This window comes from Dendropsophus ebraccatus, chromosome 14 (assembly GCF_027789765.1).
Source record: "Dendropsophus ebraccatus isolate aDenEbr1 chromosome 14, aDenEbr1.pat, whole genome shotgun sequence".
Lineage (NCBI taxonomy): Eukaryota > Metazoa > Chordata > Amphibia > Anura > Hylidae > Dendropsophus > Dendropsophus ebraccatus.
Genome location: NC_091467.1, coordinates 74,849,129 through 74,866,168, shown reverse-complemented (window position 1 = coordinate 74,866,168; position 17,040 = coordinate 74,849,129). Strand labels below are relative to the sequence as shown.

At 44.5% G+C, this 17,040-nt stretch overlaps 1 protein-coding gene across 1 annotated transcript in view; it reads right to left on the bottom strand.

Moving 5' to 3' along the window:
- Positions 1-6,815: 6,815 nt before the first annotated feature.
- Positions 6,816-17,040, bottom strand: part of SLC32A1 (solute carrier family 32 member 1) — a 14,528-nt gene continuing 4,303 nt past the window's right edge. Inside the window, exon 2 of the mRNA XM_069953540.1 lies at positions 6,816-8,281. Within this exon, the coding sequence (XP_069809641.1) occupies positions 7,091-8,281 (1,191 nt within the window). The 3' untranslated portion in view covers positions 6,816-7,090. The remainder of the gene's footprint in view (positions 8,282-17,040) is intronic.

Genomic DNA, 17,040 nt, shown 5'->3' with positions numbered 1-17,040 from the left:
TTACAGACCCCAGTATCAGTGTCCCCAGTATATTACCTAAGTATAGAGAGTGGTATCCCAGGTTCCCAACTGTGCCTGCTCTTAGGGCGCTATTAGACGGGCCGATGGTGGCCCGATAATAAATGTAAACGAGCGATCAGCGCTCGTTTACTGGGCCTATTACACGGCCGATAATCGTTTAACAAGGGCTGCAGGAACATTGTTACCGATGTCCTTGCAGCCCTTGTTTAAACGTTATACATTACCTATCCAAGTTGCAGGGCTCCTCTTCATCTGTGCTTCTCCCCAGGTCCGCGCGCTCCAGCTTCAGAGTGGCCTGTCAGCTGACAGGCCACTCAGCCAATCACTGCCGGCAGTGGTCCCGGCCAGTGATTGGCTGAGCGACCTGTCAGTTGACAGGCCACTCTGAAGCTGGAGTGCGCAGGACCCGGGGAGAAGCACAGAGGAAGAGGAGCCCTAAAACCTGGATAGGTAATGTATATTGTCAGTTGCCGGATGCGCCCGACAATTATAGGTTAGAACCTATATCAATGATCAGCCAATGACAACGATCATCGGCTGATCATTGTCTTTATTACACAGAACGATAATCGGCCGAATCGGCTCTCCAAACTTTGCTTATACTAAGGTGCCAACACCCCTGGGAAAGCTGGGTGACCTCCACCATACTGAGTATAAGATGGTGGGAAAGCTGGGTGACCTCCATTATACTGACTACAGGATGCTGGGAAAGCTGGGTGACCTCCATTATACTGACTACAGGATGCTGGGAAAGCTGGGTGGCCTCCATTATACTGACTACAGGATGCTGGGAAAGCTGGGTGACCTCCATCATACTGACTACAGGATGCTGGGAAAGCTGGGTGACCTCCATCATACTGACTACAAAATGCTGGGAAAGCTGGATGACCTTCATCATACTGACTACAAGATGCTGGGAAAGCTGGGTAACCTCCATCATAATGAGTATAGGATGGTGGGAAAGCTGAATGACCTCCATCATACTGAGTACAGGATGGTGGGAAAGCTGGGTGACCTCCATCATACTGGCTACGGGATGCTGGGAAAGCTGGGTGACCCCTATTATACTGAGTATAATATGCTGGGAAAGCTGGATGACCTCCATCATACTGACGACAACCTGCTGGGAAAGCTGGGTGACCTCCATCATACTGACTACAGGATGCTGGGAAAGCTGGGTGACCTCTATCAGGCTGAGCACTGGATGCTGGGAAAGCTGGGTGACCTCTATCATACTGACTACAAGATGCTGGGAAAGCTGGGTGACATCATACAGAGTACAGGATGCTGGGAAAGCTTGGTGACCTCTATCAGGCTGAGTACTAGATGCTGGGAAAGCTGGGTGACCTTCATCATACTGACTACAGGATGCTGGGAAAGCTGGGTGACCTCCATCATACTGACTACAAGATGCTGGGAAAGCTGGGCGACCTGAGTTTAGAGAGAGGGGGCAGGGGATCCTGTATTATACAGTACCCCCCCCCCCCCCCACCCATGTACTGTTCAGGGCCTGGTGCCTATACAGAGCACCCTTCCCCCAGCCCCTGAACAGTACATGGGGGGGATGGGGGGGTACAGGATCCCCTTACCATACTGCTTACTAGGCCATGGTGCAGAGGAGAGGGGATACTGTATAAAGATCACACCCAGACTCTGCTCAGAGCCTAGTGGATACCCCCAGCCCCACGAGGCTCCGCCCCCATAATGTTGCCCCCCCCCCCCCCCATTTTCCTGAGCCAGGCCAGATGGTGGTGGTCTCCTTCAGCTCAGAAAGGAGGCAGCAGGCATTCATTCAGGCAGGCATTCCTGGGGGTCTTCTTTGGGCGCTCTACTGGTATAGAAAATAATCTGCATCCCAGAGATTGCTCCTCCCCAGTGCTGATGGGAAAACAAAAGCCCAAAAACCACTTAAATGCCACAATCCCTATTTGACCTCAGCATCTAAGGGGTTAAACTACACGGATGGCAGGTTTCTCTGCTCTTGATAGTTAGAGCAGCTGTCGTGCAGCATCCAACTACCAGTGATATTCTGCACAGGGACCGGTGCCAGGATACTTTACTATTAGAGATGAGCGAGCCAGGTTCGGGTTCGAGTCGATCTGAACCCGAACCTGGCTCGCTCATCTCTATTTACAATGTTTTGTGGTCATTAAGGGGTGAAATAATCCGTTTAGCGACAGGTGCGCTGTGATATCCGTCTGACTGCTGATCTATTCCTATAACAATATACAAAGATATTTCACATTCTATTGACAATACTATAAGGTTTATTATCAGATCTGTAAATCATTGTTCAGACACTTGCAGTGTCCCAGAGTGTGTGGGGGGGGGGGGGGGGCGCTGCTGTTTATAGCACATGTAGGTCGGTATCACTATCTATATCTATGCTCTGGGATCAGGGTGACAGTTTGCACTCCCACCACTAGATGTCTCTGTCTTCTACACACTCCTTGGCAAAGCTGAAGGAAGTTTACTGAAGGGGTTAACTGTGAATGTGACTTTTACACTGACTGATAGCCAATCCCTGAGCTGGGTACCTCACACTTGTCCCTCCTTTATTCGGCTAACCTATGAGAGGTCTATGGTGTCCTCACCTCCAATCATCTGCCAGCTCCCTGAGGCTTATATAGTGAGGAAGCAGTCATGTGACCAGGTCGGTGTGTAGTGTAGGTTGGAGAGTAGTACAGAGAGGTTCCAGTCAGTGAGGTAATGACTTATTTATTCTAAAAGAGTTCCAGAACTATCCATGTTGGTGAGGCTACAGTAGACGGGGGGAGAAGCCTATCCACGGTGAGAGGCCGGCCTTTCCAGTTCATCCTGATAACCTGACAGGAGTCAGGTTAGTGACTTGAGAAGGAAGTTCATATGAAATAGTGTATCTTGAGGAGAGGTATAACTTGACGCAGGAGAGGTGTATGGGACCGTCTTAAGGACCTTGTCTAAGTAGCAGTGTACTCTGTTGGGATACGTAGAGGGTGACTGAGTATACTGCAGAGAATCCTCATACTCATGATAAGCGGCAAAATCTAGAAAACCACCTTTAGCCAAACCAGCTCAGTGACTGCCAGGTTGGGTAGTATAAGTCCTATACAGGGTGTAACAGATTCCTTGAGACCTCCTAAGGTAGCCGTGGGCAGATCAGTAGGATACGTCGGCTTAAGATCTTTGTCCTACTGGGGATCAGTCTTTTGACTTTTTTGTAGAATGTCCTGACAAGTAAAGAAGGATCTCTGGCATAGACAAAGTTGTTCCAGAGGACAGTTACCCCACTATTGGGTTTAGCAGCACATCTTTAACTAAATAGTATCTCTTAAGAAATATGTATCTGTGTTGTTAACAAGGGCTCTGGCCCTGGGCCAGGCCCGGGGATATACTGCAGCAGGAACTCTCTGTGTGTCTTGCTTCTTCCACCAAGCACTACAGAAGACCTCCCAGGGTAGTCGAGTGAAGATCAGTAACATACTTCAGCTGTTACATAGAGAGACGGACAGAAGACCATCAATATTGTTGTCGTTTTCATAGGTCATGTTTTAAGACATGACCTATCACACCGGATCGGCCCACAATCGGCCAAGTATGGGCCATAATTGTTTGGTGTAAAAGGGCTCTTAGTGTCACACCTGAGACCCACTCACCGGGTGAATCACATGGCTGCGTGCTCCGCTCTACCGGCCAGTCAGGAGATTCAACTCACCCGTTCCATAGACAATAATGCAGCCAATATGTCAGATTTGATTGACAGCCAAGTAGTGACCCGTCCTGCTGTTTCTATCAGCCCTGAAGAGAGGAATATACCTGCCGTCCACTGATCTGTTCATATAAAGGAGAATAGGATCCCCAGAATAGGATTTTACAAAGCTAGAATGTTCAGCTGCTAAAGGGGAACTCTCCCAGTGACTGCAGTCCCATCAGCCGACATCATCTGATAGGACAGGAGGAGATGAGCAGGTTCATATAAAGTTTTATTGGAAAGTTTTGCAGCATAATTTGTAACTAACATTTTTAACACAAGATTAGACTACACAACGTCTGTCTGTAGTCTGTTACCATGGAGACCCTTACATCTGCAGAGGAGCTGTAGACACAACACAATACCTTACATTACAGCTATATGTAAATGTGTTTCGCCTTTTACATTAGATTCAGTGAAGCAAAATCTTAGCTGCCCGATGGTAAGAGTTCCGGCCTTTATCCTTGCAGACCATGTAGCGGCAGCACTTACCTGGCGGCACTTCTTCCTGCAGAGCTGCCCTCCATCTGGTCGGTAGAGATACCTTGAATTGTCAATGCACAGGGATAATGGACCCCATGAGAGGTGTAGCTATAGGGGGCGCACAGGTCACAGGTGGCCTAAGCTCTTCTTCCAACCAAATCTGATGGACAGAGTAAGGGCCCTATTCCACCGGACGATCGTTTGATTAACGATCTCAAACGACCGCTATTGCGAAAGACCTTAAAACGTTCACTCATTTCCATGGAACAATAATCGTTACTTATGATCGTATTTACTATTGTTTTTTCTTTGCTATTTCTTTGCTAACAACCGAACGACGTCTTATTCAATGCAAACGATTTGTAAACGTTTTGCGAACGAGCAGCAATAAAAATAGGTCCAGGTCTTATATAAAGCAATCAACGATTTCTCGTTCAGTCGTTAATCGGTAACTGCATTTCAACCGAACCGTTATCGTTTAGATTCGAATGATTTAACGATAATCTGAATGATAATCGTCCGGTGGAATAGGGCCCTAACAGAGGCTCCAAGCCTAAGATTGTATCTAGGTTCTTCTGACTCAGACCTCTGATCCTCTGGATCTACTAAGAAGAATTTCCATGAATGAAGGTTTATAATCTTATCCTTGTGGCGGGAAGTAACTGTCTTGTACGGTCTGGTGGTGTCATTGAGACTTTATCCCGCACCCCTATAAGCAAAGATGGAGGAGGCAGACAAGATCGAAGGGTTATTCTGAGGTCACGTTGCTGATGAACTTACTGTGATTATCCCTCCCAGCATTACAAAGAAGCTACAATGTTGCAGATACAGCCTGCCAGGGACTTGTTTACATCAGCCGTCTCAGAAGGGAGGGGGGAGGAGACAGAGAGAAAAGCTCACACACAGATTTTTGTGTCTTCAGCAGAAAGCAGCAGCTGAGAACTGGGGGAAGGAGACTGAATAGATAATAACATGTATGGAAGGAATTGTTAGTCTGACCATGGGCAGTGACATATCAAAAGTTATGTCTGAGTGGAATACCCCTTTAACAAGAAATTATAGTTTAATATGACAGACTGTTGAGAAGTTGGCTGTGTTTGCTATATTTGGGTGTCAGACGGACGGAGAATCATTCCTCAAGACTATTCTCAAATCATTGTCAGAATATTCCCAGAGAGATTGTTCATTGATCACCTAACCTCATGGATCATGACTGGCCGGAGTGGACAACTGTAATGGACCTAAATGTGTCTGGCCACATGTGTGAAATCATTGCTCATCAGCTGATTGTTTGTCCAATGGTCGTTCAACCATGAACCTACTACTGTCAGATGTGTACGGCCACTTTACAACGGGGGGGGGGGGGGGGGGGGGCTTTAGAGAGTCCGGGTGGGCACAGTCTATGACCTATTGCTGTATCCATGTTTCCCAGACTCCTTAGGGTGGCATCCAACCCCTTCAGCCACCGGTAACCAAATGCTACCCCTCTAGAGCCGGCTACACATCTGACCCCTTTCTCCACTGGTACCATCTGGAAGGCAGGAGGCTGCCATACACCATAGACAGTCAGCTCAACCCACCAAAAGTGGTAGGTCCAGTCAACTTTAGTATACAGTATGTTTGGGCACTTAAAGGGTACCTGTCACAAGGCTTTCCTTCCCAGATTGCAGCTGACACCAGAAGATCAAGTTTCCAAGCATACGTCTCACACCCAGCATGTTCCATACACAAGACTAGTAAGATATGGCTTCTAGGCCATGGGACCTGATCATCAGCCGTGATTCCACAATCATCAGACCCGTCAGTCCTGGTGGCAGTAATCACCATAATAGGAGACCTCTTTTCTTCTTTGCTATGGAGCCTCCTCTTTATGTAACTTACCTTACATGGTGGAGCAGGATGGTACCATCAGGAGCAGAAGATCATCACGACACGGAGCGAGGTGACCGTACAAGACACAAAGCAGTCATGAGAATCTCTCTTTATTGTTGTATATATTAAGGTACCACAATAGAACTTTAGGATATACACTTGTCTGTGAGCACAGTTACGTCACACATACACACACACTCACAGGTAACAAACCTTGCACTTTGGAGAAAAAAACTGCACATGATGAATTTCCACCCCTGTACAAACCCCCTTGTGTGTATTTGCTCTTCTAGGTGAACGCCATATTGGAAGAAAGTTCTCAATAGGTATTCACGGCCGCTTCTTGTAGGTGGACTGTGACATTTAGGACTGAATTGTGCTTGGAGAACCAGGACACGAGTGACATCTTCATAGAGTCCCACTGGAGGACTCTTTGTTATACTCTACTCCTTACGAATAACTTTCACGACATGATAAACCGATGCGAGAACCAGCTTGGAGGGATGAGAGTGTGATGCCCCGGTACGGTGCGCCATTGTGCTGCGCCTAGCAGACTGGATGGACGGATGGGCGATGAGAAAACGTTGCATGCAGGCCTTTCTTACATGGGACTCTTTACTATAGACTTTGCCATAAGTTTTTAGTTTTTTTTTTTCTTAAATATATTTCTATCCACCATAATTTCTCCAAATTAGATTATTACCTCTAAATAAATATAACAAAAATAAACCATTTCCCTTTGACTCATATACAGATAGAATTTTTTGTAAGCTTTCTTAGGGGGAATAAAAATGGAGTGGTAACTCATGATACGAGCGTGTTGTAGCTTTTCGGAGGTTCCAGCAATACAAGTAGAGGCAATGTATTGGTGGCGCCATCTCAGGTAGCCAATGCTTTCATGTGTATAGCCAAAATGAGGATGTCAGTAGAAACTGATGCATAAATTCTTAGCGATGCTGATGCCAATCGTGACTGTCTTTTGCATTAATCTTGTATATTGTACCTATAGGCTTCTATTAGACCCTCTAGAGAATGTATAAATCCAGAAATGCTACAGACAGAACCAATGACAAAGATGGAAACATCAAAAAAGACATGATGCCACTGAAGCTGCCTCCACAAAAGCTTAAGATGGAAGAGGCTCGGAAGTAAGAAGCAAAGCCCGGCTCCTGTGAGGCTCCCGGTGAGACCCATCAACAGAGCAAAGTGGGGCACATAGATGGCCATGAGCAAGGTGAAGACCACTAGGGCACATCGGAGGGTCAGGCCCCAAGCTTTCAGTCTACCGTCTCCCCCATAGCAGTTTGGGAAAAAGGAGGATCTGGTTCCTTCCTGGAAAAGAGATCTTTCAAAGACTTCTACTGCAGCAAAGAAGGGCAGTGGGTAAGACAGCAAGGCTTTGGCCACCAAGAAGATGTTGACCACTGCCCTGATGGTGGAGGGTAGGTTGTCGGTTATCACCTCCTTGGTTTCATCTGCCCAGGTTAGATAAGCCACCAGAGCAAAAAGCCCCTTGAGAATGCAGGCGGCGATGTGGGTCCAGTTCATCATGCAGTGGAATTCTTTGGGGTGCTGCATGTTCCCTTCCAGAGAGGGCAGGAAGATCTGGGAGGTGTAGCTGAAGACAATTATGCCAATGGAGATTGGGAACTTCTTTACATCTATGTAAAACTTCACTTTGTCCCAAGCCCAGTCTCTGGCTCTAGACAGACAATAGGCGATCACTAAGATGTTAATGACAAAATGAGCTAAGGTGCAGAGTAAACTGAACCTGGAGACAGACTTAAGGTTTTTGAGGAACGCACATGGTAGAAGTGCGGCGGTGGCTATGATGGACCACGACTTCTGAGAGATTGGTAGGGTTGGGAAGCTGTTGTACATCAAGTTTCCACTGACCACCACATAAAGGATGCACGTCATGACCAGTTCGATAATCTGAGCCACGTTAACAATCCTTCCCCCAAGTTTCGGAAACCTCGGTGCGCAGCAGGCATTAGCAATGTCCACATACGAGTCCCTCACTCTCACAGTCTCCCCGTCTTCGTTCTCTTCGTACAAGCAAGCGATGAGGATTTTTCCAGTGTAGCAACACACAACTGCAGCAAAAATGATGAGGAACAGTCCCAGATATCCACCGTGAAGAATAGCGTAGGGTAATCCCAACACGAACATGCCCTGCAAGACACAAGCACAACACAAGTGAGGACACAGGAATTGGTTGACCCTTCCATCGTCTATTGACCTATGGTTTACAGTAGAGATAAGCACAAATGGAGCATGCTCGAGTCCAATGGTTTGGCGTTTGATTACCGGAGGCGGAAGAAGTTGGATGCAGCCCTAGAGAGTCCTGGTGGATAGGCCATAGGCTGTACCCATGTTTTCCTGGACTAGGGCGGCATCCAACTTCTTCAGCCTCTTGTAATCAAATACCATACGAATGTACTTGAGCGTGCTCCATACTATAGTATCATCAAGAAGCAGATACAGAGAGCAGAGGGCCATATATAAGCTGGAGTAGTCGTAGTTGTAACTTCAGCCAGGAATGGGAATCGGAGACATAGGGGAGGTCCGGCCTCCATGATCGACTGATCTCTCCATATACACAAAAAGGGAGAGATCTGTCAATCAAGGACGGGGACCGCACTAATGACCCCCATTCCACTATGAAGTCATAATGTCAGTCATATCAGGGTTTCGTGCTGCCTATGGTTCTAAATCAGTAAAGGTTCCCTTTAACCCCTTCCTGACCCATCATGCACAGTTACGTCATAGGTTGGGGGGCAGTATGGTGCAGACTCAGGAGTTCAGCCCACTCCATACAATCTGCAGCTGACACTCATCACCCATGACTGGTGTTGGAGATCCATCCAATGTTGGCCATCTAAATGGATTATCCAGTGTTAGAAAAACATGGCCACTTCCTTCCAGCACCGCTCTTGTCTCCAGTTGAGGTGCAGTTTGCAATTAAGCTCCATTCACTTCAACGGAACTAAGTTACAGAACCTGCCTCCAAACTGGAGACAAGAGTGGTGCTGTCTCTGTAAGAAAGCGGCCATGTTTTTCTACATCTTGAGAACCCCTTTAACTCACTAGCGATCATGGCGTGTATAGATGTACACTTCACGGCTATGTTCACACAATGTCTTTTTATGAAAAACAATGGCCGTTATTTGACAATGACGGCTGTCAGTGATGTTCATGACCATTATTTACGAGCATCATTATCAAACAATGGACGTTATTTTCCCCCAATTGGTGGCTCAGGGGTCTGATCAGCACCTCTGTGATGCCACCATGGGGTGTAAATCGTCTCTCCTGTCAGTCTGAGCCTTTTCTCGGCCTCCATGGCTGCTGCCACAGATCTGCTAGTACTGCCCGCTATGAGCAGAATGATAATCGACTAGATCAATGCAATATACACATATATTTTACTGTACAGTAAATCACATAATTGCTTATAAAACTCCACCAGGAGACTAAAGAGTGTGAGATAAAAAAAAAGTAAAAACAACATAAAATAATTCCCCATATTAAGAATTATGTCCGGGGTGCTGTCCGTGCCATCCCTGAACCTCTGTCCGTGCCATCCCTGAACCTCTGTCAGTGCCATCCCTGAACCTCATACTCACCAGCTCAGAGTTCCTGCATTCTCTTTAGATAACATAATTCGTTTGCCAGGAACCTGTCAGAGTGACGGAACGCCGGGCCAAATGAGAAGTGAGTATGAGGTTCAGGGATGGCACACCACTGTAGCTGGGAGGGGGGGGCACCAGATTCATGGGGCCCCATACAGTTTCTTTGCTATGGGGCCCCATGAATCCTTGTTACGCCCCTTTAAGTACTTGATAAATCTTGCAAGTCTCATTCCACCAATTTTCTTTCCTTTAATCTAGGAGCACTATAGCTGTCATATTGCCATGGTGGGCGGTCATCCTAAGGAGATGTCATGGTGGTGACTCCATTACTAGGATCTACTCCATTACCATGACTGGTTTTGGCTTTAGCTGCGGCATAATCGAGGACAGCTGGGGGTCCTGGAATTTGATTTTAAAGAGACCCTTTAACTTAAAGGGGTTATCCAACGCTACAAAAATATGGTTGTAATAGCTTTGATTTCATTATAAACAGCTTTTCTCTCATAGAAAAGCTTCGGATGCCCTGATCACACACAGGTTACTCCTCCTGTTCTCAGAATATGGGGGTTTAGAGACAATTTAGGGAATAAGCCAGGTGGGCATGAACTTAATTTAAATAAGGGGAGTGGCTATCAGGTGGTGGGTGTGTTTAATATTGAGAGACGTGTATAATCACACCCATCTTATAGTCACTCCCAATAGTCAAAATTAAGTGCACGCCCATCTGACTATTAACCTTTCCTATGAAAAGTATATTAACCCCTGCAGGATGCAGCGGATTTTCATTTTTGCCTTTCAGATTTAACTCCTTCTGTTCTAAAAGCCATACTTATGTTTCCGTCAGGCTGTATGTAGCTGAGTGCTTGTTTTTTGTGGGACCTGATGTCATTTTAATGGAACTTTTTGTTTTACCATAAAATTTAATTTGGGGGGGGGGACTACATATGGGGTGGAACACATCGGCTTCATTATGGAGGTCACAACGATTAGAGCAATGGCCAAGTGATATAGTTTGCTGCTTAAAGGGAAATGACTTATTGTATAAATAATGTTTTTATTGTAAACAGATTTTTAGAGAACTTATAGGGGTCAGAACAACATAATGGTTTTTTTTGTTTTTTTTTATTAAATTTTTTTTTTTTTTTCTTTAAAGGGAATGTGTCACCTACATTTTCTGTTTCTGATTCAGATACAAAACTTGTTCTTTTATTCTAATCTGTTTATATTTTCTCACTGTAATTTTTTTTAATTCTCAATTTGTACATTGTTATGGGGGCGGCCATCTTGCTTGAGCCTTTTTTAACAGCATTTAGTGACATTCTTTACAGCATGACTTATGGACATAGACGACAATAGACAGACTCTGCCCCCTTGAGATGAATGTGAGACGCGCTCTGTGACCTGTGAAGAGGTCATTCCACAGGGAGCTGCTATTGTCTCCTCTATCTACTGGTGTCACATGACGCTGCAATGCTGTACAGGTCACTTTACTGCAGCCTCCTCTTATCACCACAGACACAACAGGAAGTCTCGGCTTAGTTTTAGCCCCAGTGGTGAGAATGAGAATTATTTTACAGGATTATTTTATAATAAAGATAGAAAAATATAGCTATAGGTAGGAAAAATATCAAAAATTCTTAATAAAATCTGTATAAAATAAAAACTTTATTTATACAATAAGTCATTTCTGATGAGACTGTCCCTTTAACCACCCGTGCCTCGGCCCCTTTCTGTACTATAGACAACGTTACTGATAATATTAGCTAGGAGGCTGCAGAGCGGTCTCATCCCTGAGCTCCAGAAATATTCCCAGACCACAACTCCCAGCATGCACATGGTGGGGGCTGTAGTCCTAGAACAGCTACAATATACAATAATTAATGTAATTATCTTACTGATTTTATTGTGACAGATACTGCAGTGGTTGCAGATGGCAAATTATAGGGGGACCACCGGATGTTTTAGTCCTAACATAATCCGGCCATGTCTCCCTTCATATGGGGCTGTGACTTTTTTTTTTTTTTTTTTTTACATTTGGAATATGTTTAATTTTACATACTGCATCAGTTTAGAACTAGTTTTTAATGACAAAAAATTAAGCATTTTAAGTATAAAATTATAAAAGTTTCATAGACTTAACACAAAGTAATAAAAAAAGACAGTATCTGTTATAGGCCATGTTTACACAATGCACGTTTAATGACAAGAACGGGGCTGTGACATGGATACAGCCATAGGCCATAGGCCGTATCCACCAGGACTCCCCGGGGCGGCATCCAACTTCTTCAGCCACTGCGAATCAAATGCTGAACGATATGACATCAACAAGAAGTTCTTTAAATAGAAAACATGAGCAAATCACACACAGTCAATGAGAGAAATGGTTGGATCCAAACATGACAACCAAAATGGCCGCCCTTCCTCTTACAATTGTTATCACTAGGCAAGGTTGCTAGGGACAGTGTCGGCCTGGCTGGGGCCTGAAGCTGGTACTTGTCATGACACTATGCCACCTCACTATACTAGGAAGGAATAATTGTAAGGCCATGTTCGCACAACGTATGTTTTGTATAAATCACATATACAAAACATACTTTGTACTTTGTCCATCTCAGGGAACCTTGAGAGGCTAGCTTCTCCCAGCTTAGCAACCCTGGGGCTCATTCTACCAGACCTGGAACTCTGTGTTCTCTTCTGGCAGAAGGTGGTGTCTTCCTAAGCTGTGAGTATCTGCCATTAGGATTATCTACCCAAGCTCATCCCAACAGAGTACTTTGACTAGTGAAGACCAAACCAGACCCTTAACTTAACCCACTAAGCCAAAGTACACAGACATTGCCTTATTCACACTATATGCCAAAGTGTGGTGAGCAATGGAAGTGTGACGCCACTTCTATGGTGGATGGCCGCGATACAACCGGTTCTTTGGGTTTTGCCACGTTACGCTAGTGCTTGGTGGGCAAACGGGTGTGATGGCATGCCTGCTTTTAAGTGTAAGGCCGGTTGTACCCTTTTCCCCTGTGGTCGGGGTCCTGTCGGGTTCTTACCGGGTCCCTTGGGATAGTGTAGTCACGGGTGGCCAGAGCGGTGTAATGACCCTCCCGGATAGTAGGACCCTCCACCAGTAGTGGATTATAATAGGGGCATTTCGGGCGGCAGCCCGGGGCCCTGAGCTCCTGGGGGGCCCATGACCACCCAAAAAGACTTATACTTTCAGTGGTGTACTGTCTCCTGGCTACACTTCTGCCATGATTTGCACAAATCACAGGTTTTTTTTATGGCAATTTTGCACAAATCAGGACATCATGACATTATCTGTCCTGTACTATGAACGCCAGGCTAGTGCCGCCATAGTTACATTGGGGTGGGGGGGCCCAGGCTTGGTGAACAGCCCGGGGCCTATGGAAAAGTTAATCCGCCCCTGCCCTCCACCCACAGAATGGGGGAACTGTCCCAAGGTTGTGGTGTACGTGCTGTGCAGGTGGTAGTGAGTAATCACAGACTGTGCAGAAATGTGCAGCAGGTAATACAGATGGACTAAGAAATACACTTATAAAGTTCCAATGAATACTAAGACATAAAACCACCAGATCTATGTGATAAGTGCTGAGTAGAATGTAGTAAAGTTGGTAGAGGTGTGCTGAGGTAGAGTAGTAGAAAGGAGAGTGCCGTGAGTGTCTCAATCCATGTAGTAATGTGCTCTGCCGGGAGGTTGGAGTATGTAGAAGAATTCTTTTAAAAGAAGAAGAAACCTGTGCCTGTGTATTGACCTTTCTAGAGTCTTCACACCACCTTATGCCCACTAGCATTGGCTGAACCGTACTAATAGGTGACACAGGCCCCAGACGTAGTTACCTGGGATGAGCAGAGTGCTGAGGGTTCCCTGGCTGACACTTGCGCTGCAAGATGGAGTTTCTAGACTTTTGCAGTAACTTTGCTCCACCCGGATCAGTTCCTAGCTCTTTGGCTCTTTAGTGGATACTGTCCTGCACGGTTGTTTCTCCTAGTCCACGGCGTGGGTTGAGATGATCTGTTGGCTAGTCCTCTCCTCAGGGGTTTAACACTGCATCATGCAGGGTATAGGCACTGAGGGAGAAGTTTGTAAGAGAGCACTGTTCTGCATCCTACCCATGCGGGGCACTGACTAAGACTACTCCTCTTCCTGTTTCTCAGGCGACTTCCTTCCTATCCAGCGTGTAAGGTGCGCTGTGGTTTGGTAGAAAGAGTGTAACAGAAGAAAGAGAAGAGGCGATAGGAAAGAAGAAAGTAAAGATCCTACTGGTTCACAGATTCTGGTACACAATACCTCTTTGAGACACTTCAGCTGTGCAGCTTCCACACTTCAATACATAATATAGCGACATCTCTTAATACTACTTTGGCTGCAACAAGACCACAAAAAGTACAGACTTTTGCGAACGGTGTGAACAACAGTAACACGCCTAGTGGGACACCACAAAATTACCCAGCCTAAGTATTCTGTGTTGTCCACCAGGTGCATTTTACTGCCAAAAGTATTATTTTGTGTATTTGCAGAAAATTGTTTAACTTAAGAACTTGGACTCTGTGGTTACTTCACCCTCACACCTGCGCTTGTTTTACTTCTTACAAAGCCCAATGGCAGGGTGCACTGCCACTGTGACAAGAGCCTACTTGGTACCCCCCCCCCCCCCCACAAACTTAGCCCCCGGCTAACCCCACACCTAGCAACCTCCAGGTCTCTGCACACACACAGTCACTTTTTGGCCGTTTGACAGTTGTCTTTTTGGACGTGCATCATTTTGAGGCCAAATAACGTCACTTTGTCCGTTGAACGGTCAAAAAATTATGGTGTGTGAATCTAGCCTTTAACTGGAAGGGATCGCTTGGAGACCAGGGTCTTAACCTGCTGTTGGAATGGGCCAGCAGTCATTCCTGTCACTGTCTATGGGACGGCCTGGCATAGCCTCCTGCAGCTCCTATAAGCCATGTGAGTGATAAAGGGATGAGACGGCCCCTTAAAGGGATTTGAATCCATTTCTACAGCTTCCCCCTTGCATCCTGTGATTCCACCTGTACACTGTCTATAGAGGTGATGGCCGCCATCCTCCCTGATCCCTTATGTAACCCTCCATTATAAATGATGGGGGAGTTGGAAATATTTTCTTGTCCTATGAATAACAGTTGTTTCATCGTCTATTTGGACAAAGTCCGGAATCATCAGTGAATATCACATTCATCCAATGCTCCACACTCCAGGAATCTTCTCTTTAGGCCCTGTAGCCCTTTTTATACTTTCTTTAGCTATTAGTGTCAGATTTTTTTGTCTTTCCTATAGGCAAATCCCATTCGATGAAGACGATTACTTACAGTGTTAATACATTGATTCCCTTCTATCCCCCTCTCCATTTTTTGCTTATTCAGCACTCTCTACATTCATGGCATATTCCTTTACATTTTTTATCTTTCCTTGGTCTACCTCCATGTTTTTCTTTTAAAAACTTTCCCTTCATTTTTTTTAACTTCCACCAACCCTCACACAGACAGCTTCCTAGGAACAACCAACATCTCCTGCTACACTCTGTATTGGATTTCTTTATAATTCTTTCAGCTCTCTTGTTGGGTCCATGCTCACACTTCTGGAAGGTCTGTAGGCATTTTCCCTTTTAATTTATCAGGATTTGTTTCATAGATACAAACCAGACACAAGGTAGCGATTGTAGCCTGGACATTACTGCTGGATTTATTAGGAAGAAGCATCAATATTTCCTAATGCCAAGTGTAAGTATAAGAGGGGCACTAATCCATGACATATAACATACATAAGTAAGTAAGTAAGTACGTAAGTAGCTGTATCTGGAGGAGAAGGAGGAGGAGGAGGAGGAGCTGTTTGTATCATTCTTCCATATAATTACTAAAGGCCACTAAGCAAAACTTAGAACACAATGTATCTTTACTTGTTTCATTGATTTCCATAAAGGATCTTCCATTTTATTCTGTCCCTTTTATTAAAGTTACCCATAAGCCCCTATGCTGGCGACCTAAGCATCCTTGATAGATAGTGCACAAGAACCCCTCTCTCTCCATAATTGCTGGGACTTATAACTCCCCAACCTATAGCTCCCAAGGTGCTGCGACTCAAGATGGGAATTGTCATTTTACAACAGCTGGAAGGAGGGGGAGATGGTAATAAGAGCAGCGTTATATGACTGGTGTAAGATAAGGAAGATTTATGCAATGAAAGTTACCATAATGTAGCCTCAGATAGATAGATGATAGATAGATAGATAGATAGATAGATAGATAGATAGATAGATAGATAGATAGATAGATAGATAGGAGATAGATAGATAGATAGATAGGAGATAGATAGATAGATAGGAGATAGATAGATAGGAGATAGATAGATAGGAGATAGATAGATAGATAGATAGATAGATAGGAGATAGATAGATAGATAGATAGATAGATAGATAGATAGATAGATAGATAGATAGATAGGAGATAGGAGATAGATAGGAGATAGATAGATAGGAGATAGGAGATAGATAGATAGATAGATAGATAGATAGATAGATAGATAGATAGGAGATAGATAGGAGATAGATAGATAGGAGATAGATAGATAGATAGATAGATAGATAGATAGATAGGAGATAGATAGATAGATAGATAGATAGATAGATAGATAGATAGATAGATAGATAGATAGGAGATAGATAGGAGATAGATAGATAGATGATAGATAGATAGATAGATAGATGATAGATAGATAGATAGATAGATAGATAGATAGATAGATAGATAGGAGATAGATAGATAGATAGATAGATAGATAGATAGGAGATAGATAGATAGATAGATAGATAGATAGATAGATAGGAGATAGATAGATAGGAAATAGATAGATAGATAGATAGATAGATAGATAGATAGATAGATAGATAGAGAGAGAGATAGATAGATAGATAGATAGATAGATAGATAGATAGATAGATAGGAGATAGATAGATAGATAGATAGTAGATAGATAGATAGATGATAGATAGATAGATAGATATTCCAAAAGTATAAATCCCGCAGCACACAAAAAAGTAAGTGTAAAAAAGTGTAATTTATTCCATCAGTGTAGAAAACATGCAGCAAAAGTGACGCGACGTTTCGATGATCTCCATCATCGCTTGAAAATGATGATGGAGATCATCGAAACGTCGCGTCACTTTTGCTGCATGTTTTCTACACTGATGGAATAAATTACACTTTTTTACACTTACTTTTTTGTGTGCTGCGGGATTTATACTTTTGGACTAGCTACTGAAA